The following is a 17,218-nucleotide window of genomic DNA, read 5'->3' as shown; positions in this document are numbered from 1 at the left end:
CTGGTATTTTGGTCCATTCCTCCTTGCAGATTTTCTGGATATTCTTTTTCTCATTTTGTCTGTCATAGTTGAAGTGTACCTATGATGAAAATTACAGGCCTCTCTCATCTTTTTAAGTTGGAGAACTTGCACAATCGGTGGCTGACTAAATACTTTTTTGCCCCACTGTAGATACAGTCTGTAGATATATTTTATATCCCATTAGTTTGTTTCTAGAGGACTAGAGATAGTAAGTGACTTAGACCATGCCTCATAAATTGCGTCAGCGTTGATCACGGAATGAGTGTATGGGTAGCTCCACTTTGTGCATGGGCATACCCCCACCTGCCTCGCTCCCTCCCCACGGCGGGCTATGTGAATGGTGAGTGAGGGGAAGGCGGGCGGGGTGGGTCGTTGTGCGAAGTGGGAAAGGGGGGTGTGTCGCTATAAGAAGCCAAAAGAGACCGATGCAGTCAGTTGGTTCTGTCAAACTCTCCAAGCGTTAATAAGGATAAGACCTAACTACTGTCTACCACTCTGCATCTACAAGCGACTGAGATACGTTTTTATAAGCCACACATACGGGTAAGTGAGAGACTTCTCCGCTAGCACATACTGTTCTGAGAACCATATGTTTCTTAGGGCTTGGTGAGAGTGTGGTTGTCCTATGGTTATTATGTATACAACCTTCACGACAATGTTCCGGGAATGGTGCAGGATGGGTGCTTGGCTTTGGAACATTCTCAGCACATTTAAGGAACTTGACAAAATAATCTCATTTTCCTGATATTTCATTACTTCAACAGTGGGTTTTTTTCTTTTCTAAAAGTTCAAACAGGGTTACATTCTAGGAACGTTCTTCGGCTGGTTTGACATTGGGAATGTTGTCAAATAGTTTGGAAAATGTTAAGAAACAACTGTCTTCTGTGGGAAATTCAGTTCTTCAACATAACGTTTCCTACAGGTTTCCTCGTGGTTCTATTTAAAGTCAAGTTTTCAGCTCGTTCAGAGAACACAACAAGATAAAGAAGAGAGAGAGAGTTTTGTTGCTGCTGAGAACGGTATACGTTTTTAAATAAAACTCTTAGAAGTTTTTCGTGTGGTTTTTATGCAAAGTTTTCATAAGGTTTTCAAGAGGTTTAACATTCTCGGGGAAAAAACTATTTGAGAACATTAAATAAAACCATGAGAAAACCTGTAGGAAATATTATTCTCAAGTACTGAAATTCTCACAGAAGAACATTTGTTTCTAAACGCTGTTGGAACAAATAGAAGAAGAAAAAGGCTCTGACGAAAGGCGGTGAGGCCGATACATAAAGCTTATTAAATATCAGTGATACTATCAAGAGCAGTGTGCGGTTTCCTTTTTCCTTCATCTTGTTCAACTGTTGCCATGCACCTGCAAAAAACAAAATCTTGCTCAGATGTGCGAGTGCCTTTTGAATTTTGAAGAACCATAAATACAACCATGCGGAAACCTGTAGGAAACGTTATGTTGAAGTACTGAAATTACCCACAGAAAAATGTCAAACCAATTGGAGAATATTCCCTAGAACGTTACGATAATGTATAACTTTTAGGAAACGTTTTTGTTAAAGTAATAAAATACCAAGAAAATAACGTTATTTTGTCCAAGTTCCTTAAATGTGCTGAGGATGTTCCGAAAACCAAGCAACTATCCCGCACCATTCCCAGAAAGTTTTGGCAAGGTTGTATGCAAAATAGCCTGAGGACAATCACACGCTCACCAATCTCTAAGAATGTTCATATCAGTTTAACGCCTTTACCTGATCACTTGATCATGATGGCGACGGTCATGGTTGTAGTTATGAATATGCATAATCTCTTCTACTGATCGGGAGAGAGAAATCTCTAATATAGATTGAACTAAATCAGCAATAAGCTAAGTAACGGCTGGCTAGAGTTGATCAAAAGTTTAAACAATGTGCACAACATGTTACATTTATACTAACGCAACAGTAATATTTCTAGTTGGTTTATTAGGTCAAATAGTAACTATAAATCCACATAGAAATCCATATCCGCAAGTAGGAATCTGGTGAACAGTAGTACCGTTTGTAGGGTATTAGGGTGATATTGTGAGTGTGTAATGTGCCCAATCAATGATGTTAGCGTGCAGAATTGATTTGCTCACCATAAGCCATTACGGAAGGTAAAAACGCTAACTTTAATTAGTTACATCGAGCAGTGTCATTACCGGATTTAGATTCATCCATAAACCACTTACAGGAAGATCATTGAATGAATTGTGTTCATTTTTCCACCCCCGTCATCAATAGTAATCCGTGAGTAGTGCGAGGAGACAAAAGGGGGGGTATCGTAGTGTTTTAAATGACATGCACTGGACCATGTACTTTACGAAGTTTGTAACAAGTGTTCCCTGAATGACGTACACATTTCATGTAGTGTTTAATGTAGTGTTTAATGTAGTCTTTATGTAGTGTTTAATGTGGTGTTTAATGTAGTCTTTATGTAGTGTTTAATGTAGTGTTTAATGTAGTCTTTAATGTAGTGTTTAATGTAGTCTTTAAGTAGTGTTTAATGTAGTGTTTAATGTAGTGTTTAATGTAGTCTTTAAGTAGTGTTTTATGTAGTGTTTAAGTAGTGTTTTATGTAGTCTTTATGTAGTGTTTAAGTAGTGTTTAAGTAATGTTTAAGTAGTGTTTAAGTAGTGTTTTATATAGTGTTTTATGTAGTGTTTTAAGTCATGTTTAAGAAGTGTTTAAGTCATGTTTAAGTAGTGTTTAAGTAATGTTTAAGTAGTGTTTAAGTAATGTTTAAGTAGTGTTTAAGTAGTGTTTAAGTAGTGTTTAAGTAGTGTTTAAGTAGTGTTTAAGTAGTGTTTAAGTCATGTTTAAGTAATGTTTAAGTAGTGTTTAAGTAGTGTTTAAGTAGTGTTTATGTAGTGTTTTATATAGTGTTTTATGTCGTGTTTAAATAGAGTTTTATATCGTGTTTTATGTCGTGTTTTATGTCGCGTTTTAGTAGTGTTTATGTAGTGTTTAAGTAGTGTTTAAGTAGTGTTTAAGTAGTGTTTTATGTAGTGTTTAAGTAGTGTTTAAGTAGTGTTTATGTAGTGTTTAAGTAGTGTTTAAGTAGTGTTTATGTAGTGTTTATGTGGTGTTTTATGTAGGGCTATGTTGGGTGTAGTGTTTATGTAGTGTTTATGTAGTGTTTAAGTAGTGTTTATGTAGTGTTTATGTAGTGTTTATGTAGTGTTTATGTAGTGTTTATGTAGTGTTTATGTAGTGTTTATGTAGTGTTTATGTAGTGTTTATGTAGTGTTTATGTAGTGTTTATGTAGTGTTTTATTGAGTGTTTTAAGTAGTGTTTATGTAGTGTTTATGTAGTGTTTATGTGGTGTTTTATGTAGGGCTATGTAGTGTTTATGTAGTGTTTATTAGTGTTTATGTAGTGTTTATGTAGTGTTTATGTAGTGTTTAAGTAGTGTTTAAGTAGTGTTTATGTAGTGTTTATGTGGTGTTTTATGTAGGGTTTTATGTAGTGTTTATAGTGTTGCGAGTTCAAACCCCGAGCTGACAAGGTACAAATCTGTCGTTCTGCCCCTGAACAGGCACTGTTCCCAGGCCATCATTGAAAATAAGAATATGTTTTAACTGACTTGCCTGGTTAAATAAAGTGTTAAAAAAAAAAAAAATGTATGTAGTGTTTATGTAGTGTTTATGTAGTGTTTATGTAGTTTTTATGTAGTGTTTATGTAGTTTTATGTAGTGTTTATGTGGTGTTTATGTTTATGTAGGGTTTATGTAGTGTTTATGTAGTGTTTATGTAGTGTTTATGTAGTGTTTAAGTAGTGTTTATGTAGTGTTTATGTAGTGTTTATGTAGTGTTTAAGTAGTGTTTATGTAGTGTTTATGTAGTGTTTTATGTAGTGTTTATGTAGTGTTTATGTAGTGTTTATGTAGTGTTTATGTGGTGTTTTATGTAGGGCTATGTAGTGTTTATGTAGTGTTTATGTAGTGTTTATGTAGTGTTTAAGTAGTGTTTATGTAGTGTTTATGTAGTGTTTATGTAGTGTTTATGTAGTGTTTAAGTAGTGTTTAGTAGTGTTTATCTAGTGTTTATGTAGTGTTTATGTAGTGTTTATGTAGTGTTTATGTGGTGTTTATGTAGGTTTATGTAGTGTTTATGTAGTGTTTATGTAGTGTTTATGTAGTGTTTATGTAGTGTTTATGTAGTGTTTATGTAGTGTTTATGTAGTGTTTATTTAGTGTTTAAGTAGTGTTTTATTTAGTGTTTTAAGTAGTGTTTATGTAGTGTTTATGTAGTGTTTATGTAGTGTTTATGTAGTGTTTAAGTAGTGTTTATGTAGTGTTTATGTAGTGTTTATGTAGTGTTTAAGTAGTGTTTATGTAGTGTTTATGTGGTGTTTTATGTAGTGTCTATGTAGTGTTTATGTAGTGTTTATGTAGTGTTTAAGTAGTGTTTATGTAGTGTTTATGTAGTGTTTATGTAGTGTTTATGTAGTGTTCAAGTAGTGTTTAATGTAGTGTTTTATATAGTATTAAGTAGTGTTCAAGTAGTGTTTAATGTAGTGTTTTATATAGTATTCAGTAGTATTCAAGTAGTGTTTAATGTAGTGTTTTATATAGTATTCAGTAGTATTCAAGTAGTGTTTAAGTAGTGTTTAAGTAGCGTTTTATGTAGTGTTGTGCACTGTGCACTCCATCATGTAGTTTTATGCCGATAGGCCTAGGTCTATTAAGTTAGCTAGCTCTAACAGAGAGGTTATTAAATTAGCTAGCTCTAACAGAGGGGTTATTAAGGTAGCTCGCTCTAACAGAGGGGTTATTAAGGTAGCTAGCTCTAACAGAGGGGTTATTAAGGTAAGGGTTAGGGTTAGGGTTGCAATTTGAGTAAGGGGTCACGTTTAGGGTTAGGTTAAAGGTTGAGGTTAGGATTTAATTTAGGGTTAGGAGTTAGGGTTAGGTTAAAGGTTGAGGTTAGGATTTGATTTAGGGTTAGGAGTTAGGGTTAGGTTAAGGTTAGGATTTGATTTAGGGTTAGGTTAAAGGTTAATGTTAGGGTTAGATTTAGGATTAGGGGTTAGGGTTAGGTTAAAGGTTAGGATTTGATTTAGGGTTAGGGGTGAGGACCCATGCCAAATATTTTCAGTCTCCTGAGGAGGAATAGGTTTTATCGGGCCCTCTTCACAACTGTCTTGATATGCTTGGACCATGTTAGTTTGTTGGTGATGTGGACGCCAAGGAACTTGAAGCTTTCAAACTGCTCCACTACAGCCCCATCAATGAGAATGGGGACGTGCTCGGTCCTCTTTTTCCTGTAGTCCACAATCATCTCCTTTGTCTTGAACACGTTGAGGGAGAGGTTGTTGTCCTGGCAACACATGGCCAGCTCTCTGACCTCCTCCCTATAGGCTGTCTCGTTGTTGTCGGTGATCAGGCCTACCACTGTTGTGTCATCTGAAAATTGAATGATGGTGTTGGAGTTGTGCTTGGCCGTGCAGTCATGAGTGAGCAGGGAGTAGAGGAGGGGTCCCAGTGTTGAGGATCAGCGTGGAGGATGTGTTGTTTCCTACACTTAGCACCTGGGGCCGGCCCGTCAGAAAGTCCAGTTGCAGAGGGAGTTGTTTAGTCCCAGGGTCCTTAGCTTATTGATGAGCTTTGAGGGCACTATGGTGTTGAACGCTGAGCTGTAGTCAATGAACAGCATTCTCACATAGGTGTTCCTTTTGTCCAGGTGGGAAAGGGCAGTGTGGGGTGCAATGCATCATCTATGGATCTGTTGGGGCGGTATGCTAATTGGAGTGGGTCTATGGTTTCTGGGATAATGGTGTTGATGTGAGGCATGACCAGCCTTTCAAAGCACGTCATGGCTACAGACGTGAGTGCTACGGGTCGGTAGTCATTTAGGCAGGTTACCTTAGTGTTGTCGGGCACAGTGACTATGGTGGTCTGCTTAAAACATGTTGGTATTACAGACTCGGACAGGGAGAGGATGAAAATGTTAGTGAAGACACTTGCCAGTTGGTCAAGTAATGCTCGGAGTACATGTCCTGGTAATCTGTCTGGCCCTTCGGCCTTGTGAATGTTGACCTGTTTAAAGGCCTTACTCACATCGGCTGCGGAGAGCGTGATCACACAGTCTTCCGGAACAGCTGGTGCTCTCATGCGTGTTTCAGTGTAATTTGCCTCGATGCGAGCAGAGAAGTAGTTTAGCTCGTCTGGAAGGCTTGTGTCACTGGGCAGCTCTTGGCTGTGCTTCACTTTGTAGTCTGTAATGGTTTGCAGCATCAGAGCCGGTATAGTACGATTCAATCTTAGTCCTGTATTGACGCTTTGCCTGTTTGATGGTGGGTCAGACGGCTTAGCGGGATTTCTTATAAGCTTCCAGGTTTGAGTCCCGCTCCTTGAAAGCGGCAGCTCTAGTCTTTTGCTTAGTGCAGATGTTGCCTGTAATCCATTGCTTCTAGTTAGGGTATGTACATACGGTCACTGTGGGGATGACGTCATCGATGTTATTCTACTCTGTGCTAGCAAAACAGTCCTGTAGCTTAGCATCTGCTTCATCTGACCACTTTTTTATTGATCGAGTCACTGGTGCTTCCTGCATTCATTTTTGTTTTTAAGCAGGAATCAGAAGGATCGAATTATGGTCAGATTTGCCAAATGGAGGGAGAGATTTGTATGCATCTCTGTGTGTGAGTAAAGGTGGTCCAGAGTTATTTTCCTTATGATTACACATTTAACATGCTGATAGAAATTGGGTAAGACAGCTTTAAGTTTCCCTGCAAGTCCCCGACTACTAGGAGCGCTGCCTCTGGGTGATCGTTTTCCTGTTTGCTTATGGCGGAATACAGCTCATTCAGTGCGGTCTTAGTGCCAATGTGGTGGTATGTAGACAGACACAAAAAATACAGATGAAAACTCTCTAGGTAGATAGTGTGGTCTACAGCTTATCATGATATACTCTACCTCAGGCGAGCAAAACCCAGAGACTCCCTTAGATATCGTAGACCAGCTGTTATTTACAAAAATACAAGAATACATAGTCTGCTGCCCCAGAGAGCTGTATTTTGGTAATGTCGTTGTTTGGCCACAACTCTGTGAAGCATAAGATATTACAGCTTTGAATGTCCCGTTTAATCTTCCGCGTAGGTCATTGATTTTATTTTCCAAAGATTGCACGTTTGCTAGCAGAATGGAAGGAAGTGGGGGTTTAAACAATTGCCTACGAATTCTCAGAAGGCAGCCCGTCCTCTGGACCCTTTATCTCCGCCTTCTCTTCATGCAAATGACCGGGATCTGGGCATGTTCCCGGGAAAGCAGTATTTCATTCACGTCTGTCTCGTCAGACTCGTTAAAGGGAAAAAAAAGAGGATTCTATCAGTCCGTGGTGAGTAATCACAGTCCTGATGTCCAGAAGTTATTTTCGGTCATAAGAGACGGTAGCAAAAACATTACGTACATTAGGAACCAATACACGCAGTCAGTCAGGAAAGCTAAGGCCAGCCTCTTCAGGCAGAAGTTTGCATCCTGTAGCTCCAACTCCAAAAAGTTCTGGGACACTGTGAAGTCCATGGAGAACAAGAGCACCTCCTCCCAGCTGCCCACTGCACTGAGGCTAGGTAACACGGTCACCACCGATAAATCCATGATTATCGAAAACTTCAATAAGCATTTCTCAACGCCTGGCTACTCCATAACCGCCATCGATAAAAGACAGTACTGTGCAGCCGTCTTCATCGACCTTGCCAAGGCCTTCGACTCTGTCAATCACCATATTCTTATCGGCTGACTCAGTAGCCTCGGTTTTTCGGATGACTGCCTTGCCTGGTTCACCAATTACTTTGCAGACAGAGTTCAGTGTGTCAAATCGGAGGGCATGCTGACCGGTCCTCTGGCAGTCTCTATGGGGGTGCCACAGGGTTCAATTCTCGGGCCGACTCTTTTCTCTGTATATATCTGCTAAATGACTTAAATGTAAATGTAAATATCAATGATGTTGCTCTTGCTGCGGGCGATTCCCTGATCCACCTCTATGCAGACGACACCATTCTATATACTTTCGGCCCGTCATTGGACACTGTGCTATCTAACCTCCAAACGAGCTTCAATGCCATACAACACTCCTTCCGTGGCCTCCAACTGCTCTTAAACGCTAGTAAAACCAAATGCATGCTTTTCAACCGATCGCTGCCTGCACCCGCATGCCCGACTAGCATCACCACCCTGAATGGTTCCGACCTTGAATATGTGGACATCTATAAGTACCTAGGTGTCTGGCTAGACTGCAAACTCTCCTTCCAGACTCATATCAAACATCTCCAATCGAAAATCAAATCAAGAGTCGGCTTTCTATTCCGCAACAAAGCCTCCTTCACTCACGCCGCCAAGCTGACCCTAGTAAAACTGACTATCCTACCGATCCTCGACTACGGCGATGTCATCTACAAAATGGCTTCCAACACTCTACTCAGCAAACTGGATGCAGTCTATCACAGTGCCATCCGTTTTGTCACTAAAGCACCTTATACCACCCACCACTGCGACTTGTATGCTCTAGTCGGCTGGCCCTCGTAACATATTCGTCGCCAGACCCACTGGCTCCAGGTCATCTACAAGTCCATGCTAGGTAAAGCTCCGCCTTATCTCAGTTCACTGGTCACGATGGCAACACCCATCCGTAGCATGCGCTCCAGCAGGTGTATCTCATTGATCATCCCTAAAGCCAACACCTCATTTGGCCGCCTTTCGTTCCAGTACTCTGCTGCCTGTGACTGGAACGAATTGCAAAAATCGCTGAAGTTGGAGACTTTTATCTCCCTCACCAACTTCAAACATCAGCTATCTGAGCATCTAACCGATCGCTGCAGCTGTACATAGTCTATTGGTAAATAGCCCACCCATTTTCACCTACCTCATCCCCATACTGTTTTATTTATTTACTTTTCTGCTCTTTTGCACACCAATATCTCTACCTGTACATGCCCATCTGATCATTTATCACTCCAGTGTTAATCTGCAAAATTGTAATTATTCGCCTACCTCATGCCTTTTGCACACATTGTATATAGACTCTCCCTTTTTTTTCTACTGTGTTATTGACTTGTTAATTGTTTACTCCATGTGTAACTCTGTGTTGTCTGTTCACACTGCTATGCTTTATCTTGGCCAGGTCGCAGTTGCAAATGAGAACTTGTTCTCAACTAGCCTACCTGGTTAAATAAAGGTGAAATAAAAAAAATATTAAAAAAAGAAGTAAAAAAAGAAGAAGTTAAAAACAACGCAAAGAAACAAAAAAAATAATAACACAATTGGTTTTACACAAATAAAATGTCAGCCTTGTTCTCTAGCGCCATCTTATTCAGATGATAAGAATGGAGACTTGAGTGGGATGATGATGCACCGGCAGCTGATCCAATCAGATTGTTATCTCCACCCTGGGAGGTGGAAACAATATAGACATCTAATAGGATTAAACACATTCTCTCAGATATAGATGAGTCATTCATTTTCATAATTTTCTCCTCCAGGATCACCGCTAAAAGACACTTTCACTCAGACTTTCTCTTTGAAAAAAGGCCTGTTATTTAATTACCGCTAAGAGACTTGTTCTACTTTTACTGCTGAAGCAACAGCTTTGTGTTTGTCCGTAATGTCAGAATACCATATACCTCAAGGCAGAACCTTTTCATGGGCCTTGGTGCCCGATCGAAACAAGACCATTGTAGTGAATTAGTTTCATGGGCCTTGTTGGAAACAAGACCATTGTAGTGAATTAGGGACAGGATGGGCTAAATGGTGTAAACAAGACCATTGTAGTGAATTAGGGACAGGATGGGCTAAATGGTGGAGACAAGACCATTGTAGTGAATTAGGGACAGGATGGGCTAAATGGTGGAGACAAGACCATTGTAGTGAATTAGGGACAGGATGGGCTAAATGGTGGAAACAAGACCATTGTAGTGAATTAGGGACAGGATGGGCTAAATGGTGGAGACAAGACCATTGTAGTGAATTAGGGACAGGATGGGCTAAATGGTGGAAACAAGACCATTGTAGTGAATTAGGGACAGGATGGGCTAAATGGTGGAGACAAGACCATTGTAGTGAATTAGGGACATGATGGGCTAAATGGTGGAAACAAGACCATTGTAGTGAATTAGGGACAGGATGGGCTAAATGGTGGAGACAAGACCATTGTAGTGAATTAGGGACAGGATGGGCTAAATGGTGGAGACAAGACCATTGTAGTGAATTAGGGACATGATGGGCTAAATGGTGGAAACAAGACCATTGTAGTGAATTAGGGACAGGATGGGCTACATAGTGCACTTATTTTGACCAAAGCTCTATTGGGTGTAGTGTCTTCACTTCCCTCTGTAATGTCTTGGGGTGTGTCTGAAATTGCACCCTATTCCCTACATAGTGCACTTATTTTGACCAGAGCTCTATTGGGTGTAGGGTGTCTTCACTTCACTCTGTCAGGTCAAACAAACACATTAAACAGGAAGCAGGAGATCGTTAAAAATCCCTTCTCAAAAATAAATAATGAAGCAATTAATGACGAATTAAAATTTTATAGGTATGAGAAGGACATTTTCTCTTCAAAAAGGTATTTAATTACCTCGTCTGACCCAGACTAAACAGAATAGGCCTTTTCGGGATTCAATCTGCAGGTTTAAAAAAAAAAAAAAAAAACGCTAGAAAAGCCCGAAGCGACTGTACTATGTGAAATCTTAATGACTTATCGTCTTCATGATCCGAACATCCCACTTAACGGCCGCACACAGACAGAGAATGATTCCCAAAATGGCACCCTAATTCCCTATATAGTGCACTTCGTTTGATGGGCTCTGGTCTAAAGTAGTGCACTACGTAGGGAATAAGTGTCATTCGGGACGCAGATATATATAGAGACTGGTCAGATATTGGGTGTTTATGTCTCCATTGTTCCTGTCAGTCAAAGGGTTTTAAGCTCTTGTGTTTTCTCACGAACGCAGGAGGAGAGTGCAGGGACAACATGAGTCAGAGCTTCGTTGGTTTGGACGGATCGTGAGCGAGCCCTGAGTGTTCCTTCCTTCGTGTTCCCCCACTTTCATTCATTTCCTCCTCATTATAAACCACCAGGCAGCTAATTCATACCACAATTACTGAGCCTGATGAGTTGGAGTTCCGTTAATGAACTTCACTTTAACTCTGAAATGAAAGTTTTGTATGAAACAGCTGGTGCTGTATGGTTGTAGGCCAATTGGGAACTTTCTGCTCGTTGACTCTCTGTGCTTTACAAAACAAGCCCTCCAGGTCTATCTATCTCGAAACACCTATTTAACTTTTCTGTACTGTATTATGCTGTTGTGGTTGTTGTTGCTGTGACGACATCATACATCTGTGAATCTGCTCACTAGTCTGGCTGACCCGACTCACATGGTGTCAGCCAGAATACCTGTTCACCCTTTTGAAATGAACATTTTGAAATGAGCAACTAACCTCCTCCTTCTCTTTCTCCTTCTGCTCCTACGTCTCCTCCTTCTACTTCTTCTCCTTCTCCTCCTCCTCCTTCTACTTCTCCTCCTTCTACTTCTCCTTCTGCTCCTCCTCCTCCTCCTCCTTCTTCTCCTACTTCTACTTCTCCTACTTCTACTTCTCCTTCTTCTACTTCTGCTCTTCCTCCTACTTCTTCTCCTTCTTCTACTTCTCCCCCTTCTCCTCCTCCTCCTACTTCTCCTCTTCCTCCTCCTCCTCCTTTTCATTCTTCTCCTTCTCCTCCTCCTCCTCCTTCTTCTCCTTCTCCTCCTCCTCCTTCTACTTCTCCTTCTTCTCCTCCTCCTCCTTCTTCTCCTACTTCTACTTCTCCTCCTTCTTCTCCTCCTTCTACTTCTTCTCCTTCTCCTCCTTCTACTTCTCCTCCTTCTACTTCTCCTTCTGCTCCTCCTCCTCCTCCTTCTTCTCCTCCTTGGCCTCCTTCTTCTCCTTCTCCTTCTACTTCTCCTTCTTCTACTTCTGCTCTTCCTCCTACTTCTTCTCCTTCTTCTACTTCTCCCCCTTCTCCTCCTCCTCCTACTTCTCCTCTTCCTCCTCCTCCTCCTTTTCATTCTTCTCCTTCTCCTTCTCCTCCTCCTACTTCTCCTTCTTCTCCTCCTCCTTCTACTTCTTCTACTTCTTCTCCTCCTTCTCCTCCTTCTTCTACTTCTCCTTCTCCTCCTCCTTCTCCTCCTCCTCCTTCTACTTCTTCTCCTTCTTCTACTTCTCCTTCTACTTATTCTCCTTCTTCTACTTCTTCTCCTTCTCCTTCTCCTCCTTCTTCTACTTCTCCTCCTCCTCCTCCTCCTTCTTCTCCTTCTTCTCCTCCTCCTCCTTCTCCTTCTTCTACTTCTACTTCTCCTCCTCCTTCTTCTACTTCTCCTTCTTCTCCTCCTTCTTCTACTTCTCCTTCTCCTCCTTCTACTTCTCCTTCTTCTCCTCCTCCTACTTCTCCTCCTTCTTCTCATTCTCCTTCTCATTCTCCTTCTTCTCTTTGTCCTACTCCTTCTCCTCCTCCTTCTTCTTCTAACTCCTTTTCCTCACCTCTGTCTCTTCCCAACAGGTTCTGCGCTACACTTGGCACCCTAAAACCCTACATCCTGCCCTACACCCTCAGGCCTCCACCCTCCTCCCGTCTCTATCCTGTATCCCTCTTGTCTGTCCGACTGGGTGTCCCTCTGTAGTGAGTCATGAAGTGGCCTCTGTGGAGCCTGCTGCTGCTGCTGTGCCGGTGTACCCCAGGACAGAGTGGCTGCCAGGGGGACTGCCTGGCCTGTGGCCTCCTACTATCCAACCCCCAGAGCCAGCAGCAAGTGTTCAATACACTGGTGTGTGTGTGTGTGTGTGTGTGTGTGTGTGTGTGTGTGTGTGTGTGTGTGTGTGTGTGTGTGTGCGTGCGTGCGTGCGTGTGTGCGTGCGTGCGTGCGTGCGTGCGTGTGTGTAGTGCATTGAGAAATTATTCAGACCATTTCACTAGTTACCATTGTGTTACGTTACAGCCTTATTCTAAAAATGGATTAGATAAGAAAAAAATCCCTCAGCAATTTACACCCTGCAAATGTATTACAAATATTGATTGGTCATGATTTGGAAAGGCACAGACCTGTATATTTAAGGTCCTACAGTTGACAGTGCATATCAGAGACAGAATCCAAGCCTTGAGGTGGAAGGAATTGTCCGTAGAGCTCCGAGACAGGATTGTGTCGAGGCACAGATCTGGGGAAGGATGCCAAAACATTTCTGCAGCATTGAAGGTCCCCAAGAACACAGTGGCCTCCATCATTCTGAAATGGAAGAAGTTTGGAACCACCAAGACTCGTCCTCCTTGGCCACCTGGCCAAACTGAACAATTGGGCAGAAGGGCCTTGGCCAAGGAGGTGACCAAGATTTGATTTGATTTGTTTTGGATTTGATTTGATTGGAAGAACCCGATGGTCAGTCTGACAGAGCTCCAGAGTTCCTGTGTGGAGTTGAGAGAAACTTCCAGAAGAACAACCATCTCTGCAGCACTCCACCAATCAGGCCTTTATGGTAGTGGCCAGACTGATGCTACTCCTCAGCACAAGCCACGTGTCAGCCCGCTTTGAGTTTGCCAAAAGTCACCTAAAGGTCTCCCAGACCATGAGAAACAAGCTTCCCTGGTCTGATGAAACCAAGATTGAACTTTTTGGCCTGAAATCCAAGCGTCACATCTGAAGGAAACCAGGCACCGCTCATCACCTGGCCAATACCATCCCTACGGTGAAGCATGGAGGAGGTGACATCATCATGCTGTGGGGATGTTTTTCAGTGGCAGGGACTGGGAGACTAAAATTCACCTTCCAACAGGACAATGACCCTAAGCAGGCAGCCAAAACAAAGCAGGAGTGGCTTCGGGACAAGTCTATGAATGTCCTTGAGTGGCCCAGCCAGAGCCCGGACTTGAACCCAATCGAACATCTCTGGAGAGACCTGAAAATAGCTGTGCAGCGACGCTCCCCATCCAACCTGACAGAGCTTGAGAGGATCTGCAGAGAAGAATGGGAGAACCTCCCCAATTACAGGTGCGCCAAGCTTGTAGCGTCAAACCCAAGAATATTCAATGTTGTAATCGCTGCCAAAGGTGCTTCAACACAGTACTGAGTAAAGGGTCTGAATACTTATGTTAATGTTATATTATTATAATATTTTTCTTAAAACCTGTTTTTGCTTTGTCATTATGGGGTATTGTGTGTAGATTGAGGGATTAAAATTAGAATCAATTTTAGAATAAGGCTGTAATTTAACAACATTTGGAAAGGTCAAGGGATCTGAATACTTTCCGAATGTACTGTATGCTTGTGTGTGTGTGATGTGTGCATATGCGTGTCCCACATGCAGCATGGGGATGACGGCTGAGTGGATGACGGTTGTGTGGATGACGGTTGAGTGGATGACGGTTGAGTGGTTGACAGTTGAGTGGTTGACTGTTGTGTGGATGACGGTTGAGTGGTTGACGGTTGTGTGGATGACGGTTGTGTGGATGACGGTTGTGTGGATGACGGTTGAGTGGATGACAGTTGTAGTGTGATCGTCATCATTTACTTGAAAAACACAATTAATTTTTTTTTCAACATTAGACCTGTAATTGAATATTGTGCCATTCGGGATGACTCATGGGACGTAGCAGTAGCAGTGCTAATGTAGATAATCGTTCTAATGATGCTTCTGTCTGAGGCAGCTTGAAGTAGAAAACTGCTGTTAAAACACTGTTAGAAATCTTGTCAATACTTTCTATGTTTACTCTTGTGCCTGCCAGGTTGGGCGATGAGTTTTCAGTTTCGGAACTATTATTTATTTTTATTGTTTTTGGTACTTTTTACCCCCAATCTTGTGACATCTAATTGGTAGTTACAGTCTTGTCCCATCGCTGCAACTCCATACAGACTCGGGAGAGGAGACTACAGTATGAGACTACAGTGTTGTTTAAGTGTTCCCTTTATTTTTTTGAGCAGTGTAGTTTCCTCACCACACACTGAGAGAGATCATTACATTCTTTTTTTTAAACCTTTATTTAACTAGGCAAGTCAGTTAAGAACAAATTCTTATTTTCAATGACGGCCTAGGAACAGTGGGTTAACTGCCTGTTCAGGGGGCAGAACAACAGATTTGTACCTTGTCACCTCGGGGATATGAACTTGCAACCTTTCGGTTACTAGTTCAATGCTCTAACCACTAGGCTACCCTGCCGCCCCAAGAGTTGGCATGCACCGACTCACACATTCACACACAGACACATTCAGATTGCTGGGAATAGTCCATCAGTCCACCTATTTGCTACGGGTAATGAATTTCAATTTTTAAACCATACAGACAGGTCAAACCTACAGGCCCTGTGATGGAGGCGTATTTGAGGCTGAGGTAACAACGCCGGGCTATAGTGGACAACATCTCTACTCTTACTCCTCTGTCTGTTTGTCTGAGAGACTACAGTATGAGACTGCAGTGAGCGACTGCAGTGAAAGACTACAAAGAGACTACAGTAAGAAACTACAGTGAGAGAAAACAGTATGAGACTGCAGACTGCAATATGAGACTGTAGTAAGAGACTGCAGTGAGAGACTGCAGTATGAGACTGCAGTGAGAGAGTACAGTGAGAGACTGCAGTGTGAGAGTACAGTATGAGACTGCAGTATGAGACTGCAGTGAGAGACTGCAGTGAGAGACTGCAGTGAGAGACTGCAGTGAGAGAGTACAGTGAGGGACTGCAGTATGAGATGCAGTGAGAGACTCCAGTATGAGATACAGTGAGAGACTGCAGTGAGAGAATACAGTATGACATACAGTGAGAGACTGCAGTGAGAGACTGCGGTGAGAGACTCCAGTATGACATACAGTGAGAGACTGCGGTGAGAGACTCCAGTATGACATACAGTGAGAGACTGCAGTGAGAGAGTACAGTATGACATACAGTGAGAGACTGCAGTATGAGATGCAGTGAGAGACTGCAGTGAGAGAGTACAGTCAGGTCTCTTTCATCTCTCTGCTCTTCTCTTCTGTCTGTCCACAGGTGTGTCTGTTGGAGTGTGACGGTCACGTCTCCCCTGCCCTCACCTGGGATCTGTGTCAGCGAGCCATGCTACCGCACTACCCCCTCCCACCAGACGATGGCGCTGTGTCTAAGAGAGCAGAGGAAAAACTGTCCTTAAACCATGGCCCCATTGACCTGGAGTCAGATGGGAAAATGCTCTACTCTGCAGCCATGGGGCTCTACCAGCAGGATGGAGCGGACCAGGAAGAAGAGGCCCTGGTGCGACGTGATTCCCAGTACGACTCCTCTCCGCTGGGCTTGACCGCAGAAGGAGACTCGCTGGCGCTGGGTATGGAGAGCAGGGAGGAGGAGGAGGAGGTCAGGAGGAGTAGGAGCGGCCAGGGGGAGGAAGGAGACTCGCTGGCGCTGGGTATGGAGAGCAGGGAGGAGGAGGAGGAGGTCAGGAGGAGGAGGAGCGGCCAGGGGGAGGAAGGAGACGAGGAGGATGCCGTGGTCCAGCTGACCAAGCGTTTCGGGGGCTTCCTGAAAGGTCGTCACAGTTACAGGAAGTTGATTGGCGGCCCGGAGAGGAAGTCGCTGCAGAAACGCCTCGGAGGGTTCATCGGGATCAGGAAGTCGGCCAGGAAGTGGAACAACCAGAAGAGGGTGAGCCAGCTCCTCCGGCAGTACCTGGGGATGACCGGCAGCAGAACCCCTGGTCGCGGTGTTGGGAGGTTCACTAACCCAGCCCAGGTCCTCAGGAGGCTACCCAGCCGGCTGTAGCCTTCCCTTCATCCCCTGGGGCCTCTCTGCTCTTCTCGTCTCCCGTGCCTCCACCTACTTGGATCTGCTCTTCTCTTCTCCCGTGCCTCCACCCTCCCAGGTACCACCTAGAGAAATAGAATTACTATAGTTTACTACTTGCATACTATTATGTTGGTATTTCATCCCCATTGTTACCAACAACGTGTACAGCTACAGCTATGGGTACTGTGAACTCCCTCATTCCTCATCGGCCTTATGAAGAAGAGTAATGACATCATCATTCTGAAACCCATCCGGTGTCGTGTGAAGAATAGTAAGGAATGTTTCCTTCGGACTACTGCTCCTGACTACTGCTCCTGACTACTGCTCCCGACTACTGCTCCCGACTACTGCTCCCGACTACTGCTCCCGACTACCGCTCCCGACTACCGCTCCCGACTACCGCTCCCGACTACCG

General features: G+C 43.1%; 1 protein-coding gene across 1 annotated transcript; it reads left to right on the top strand.

Moving 5' to 3' along the window:
* The first annotated feature begins 219 nt into the window (after positions 1-219).
* LOC118397919 (proenkephalin-A-like) lies at positions 220-16,779 on the top strand. The gene is made up of 4 exons (XM_052468977.1): positions 220-564; positions 12,571-12,835; positions 16,036-16,374; positions 16,453-16,779. Exons 2-4 carry the CDS (start codon positions 12,698-12,700, stop codon positions 16,777-16,779), a joined length of 804 nt encoding a protein of 267 aa, XP_052324937.1. The 5' UTR covers positions 220-564; positions 12,571-12,697.
* The last annotated feature ends 439 nt before the right edge of the window (positions 16,780-17,218 follow it).

The sequence above is a fragment of the Oncorhynchus keta genome, chromosome 19 (assembly GCF_023373465.1).
Source record: "Oncorhynchus keta strain PuntledgeMale-10-30-2019 chromosome 19, Oket_V2, whole genome shotgun sequence".
NCBI lineage: Eukaryota > Metazoa > Chordata > Actinopteri > Salmoniformes > Salmonidae > Oncorhynchus > Oncorhynchus keta.
The sequence above is the reverse complement of the archived record's forward strand: the minus strand, read 5'-3'. Positions and strand labels throughout refer to the sequence as shown.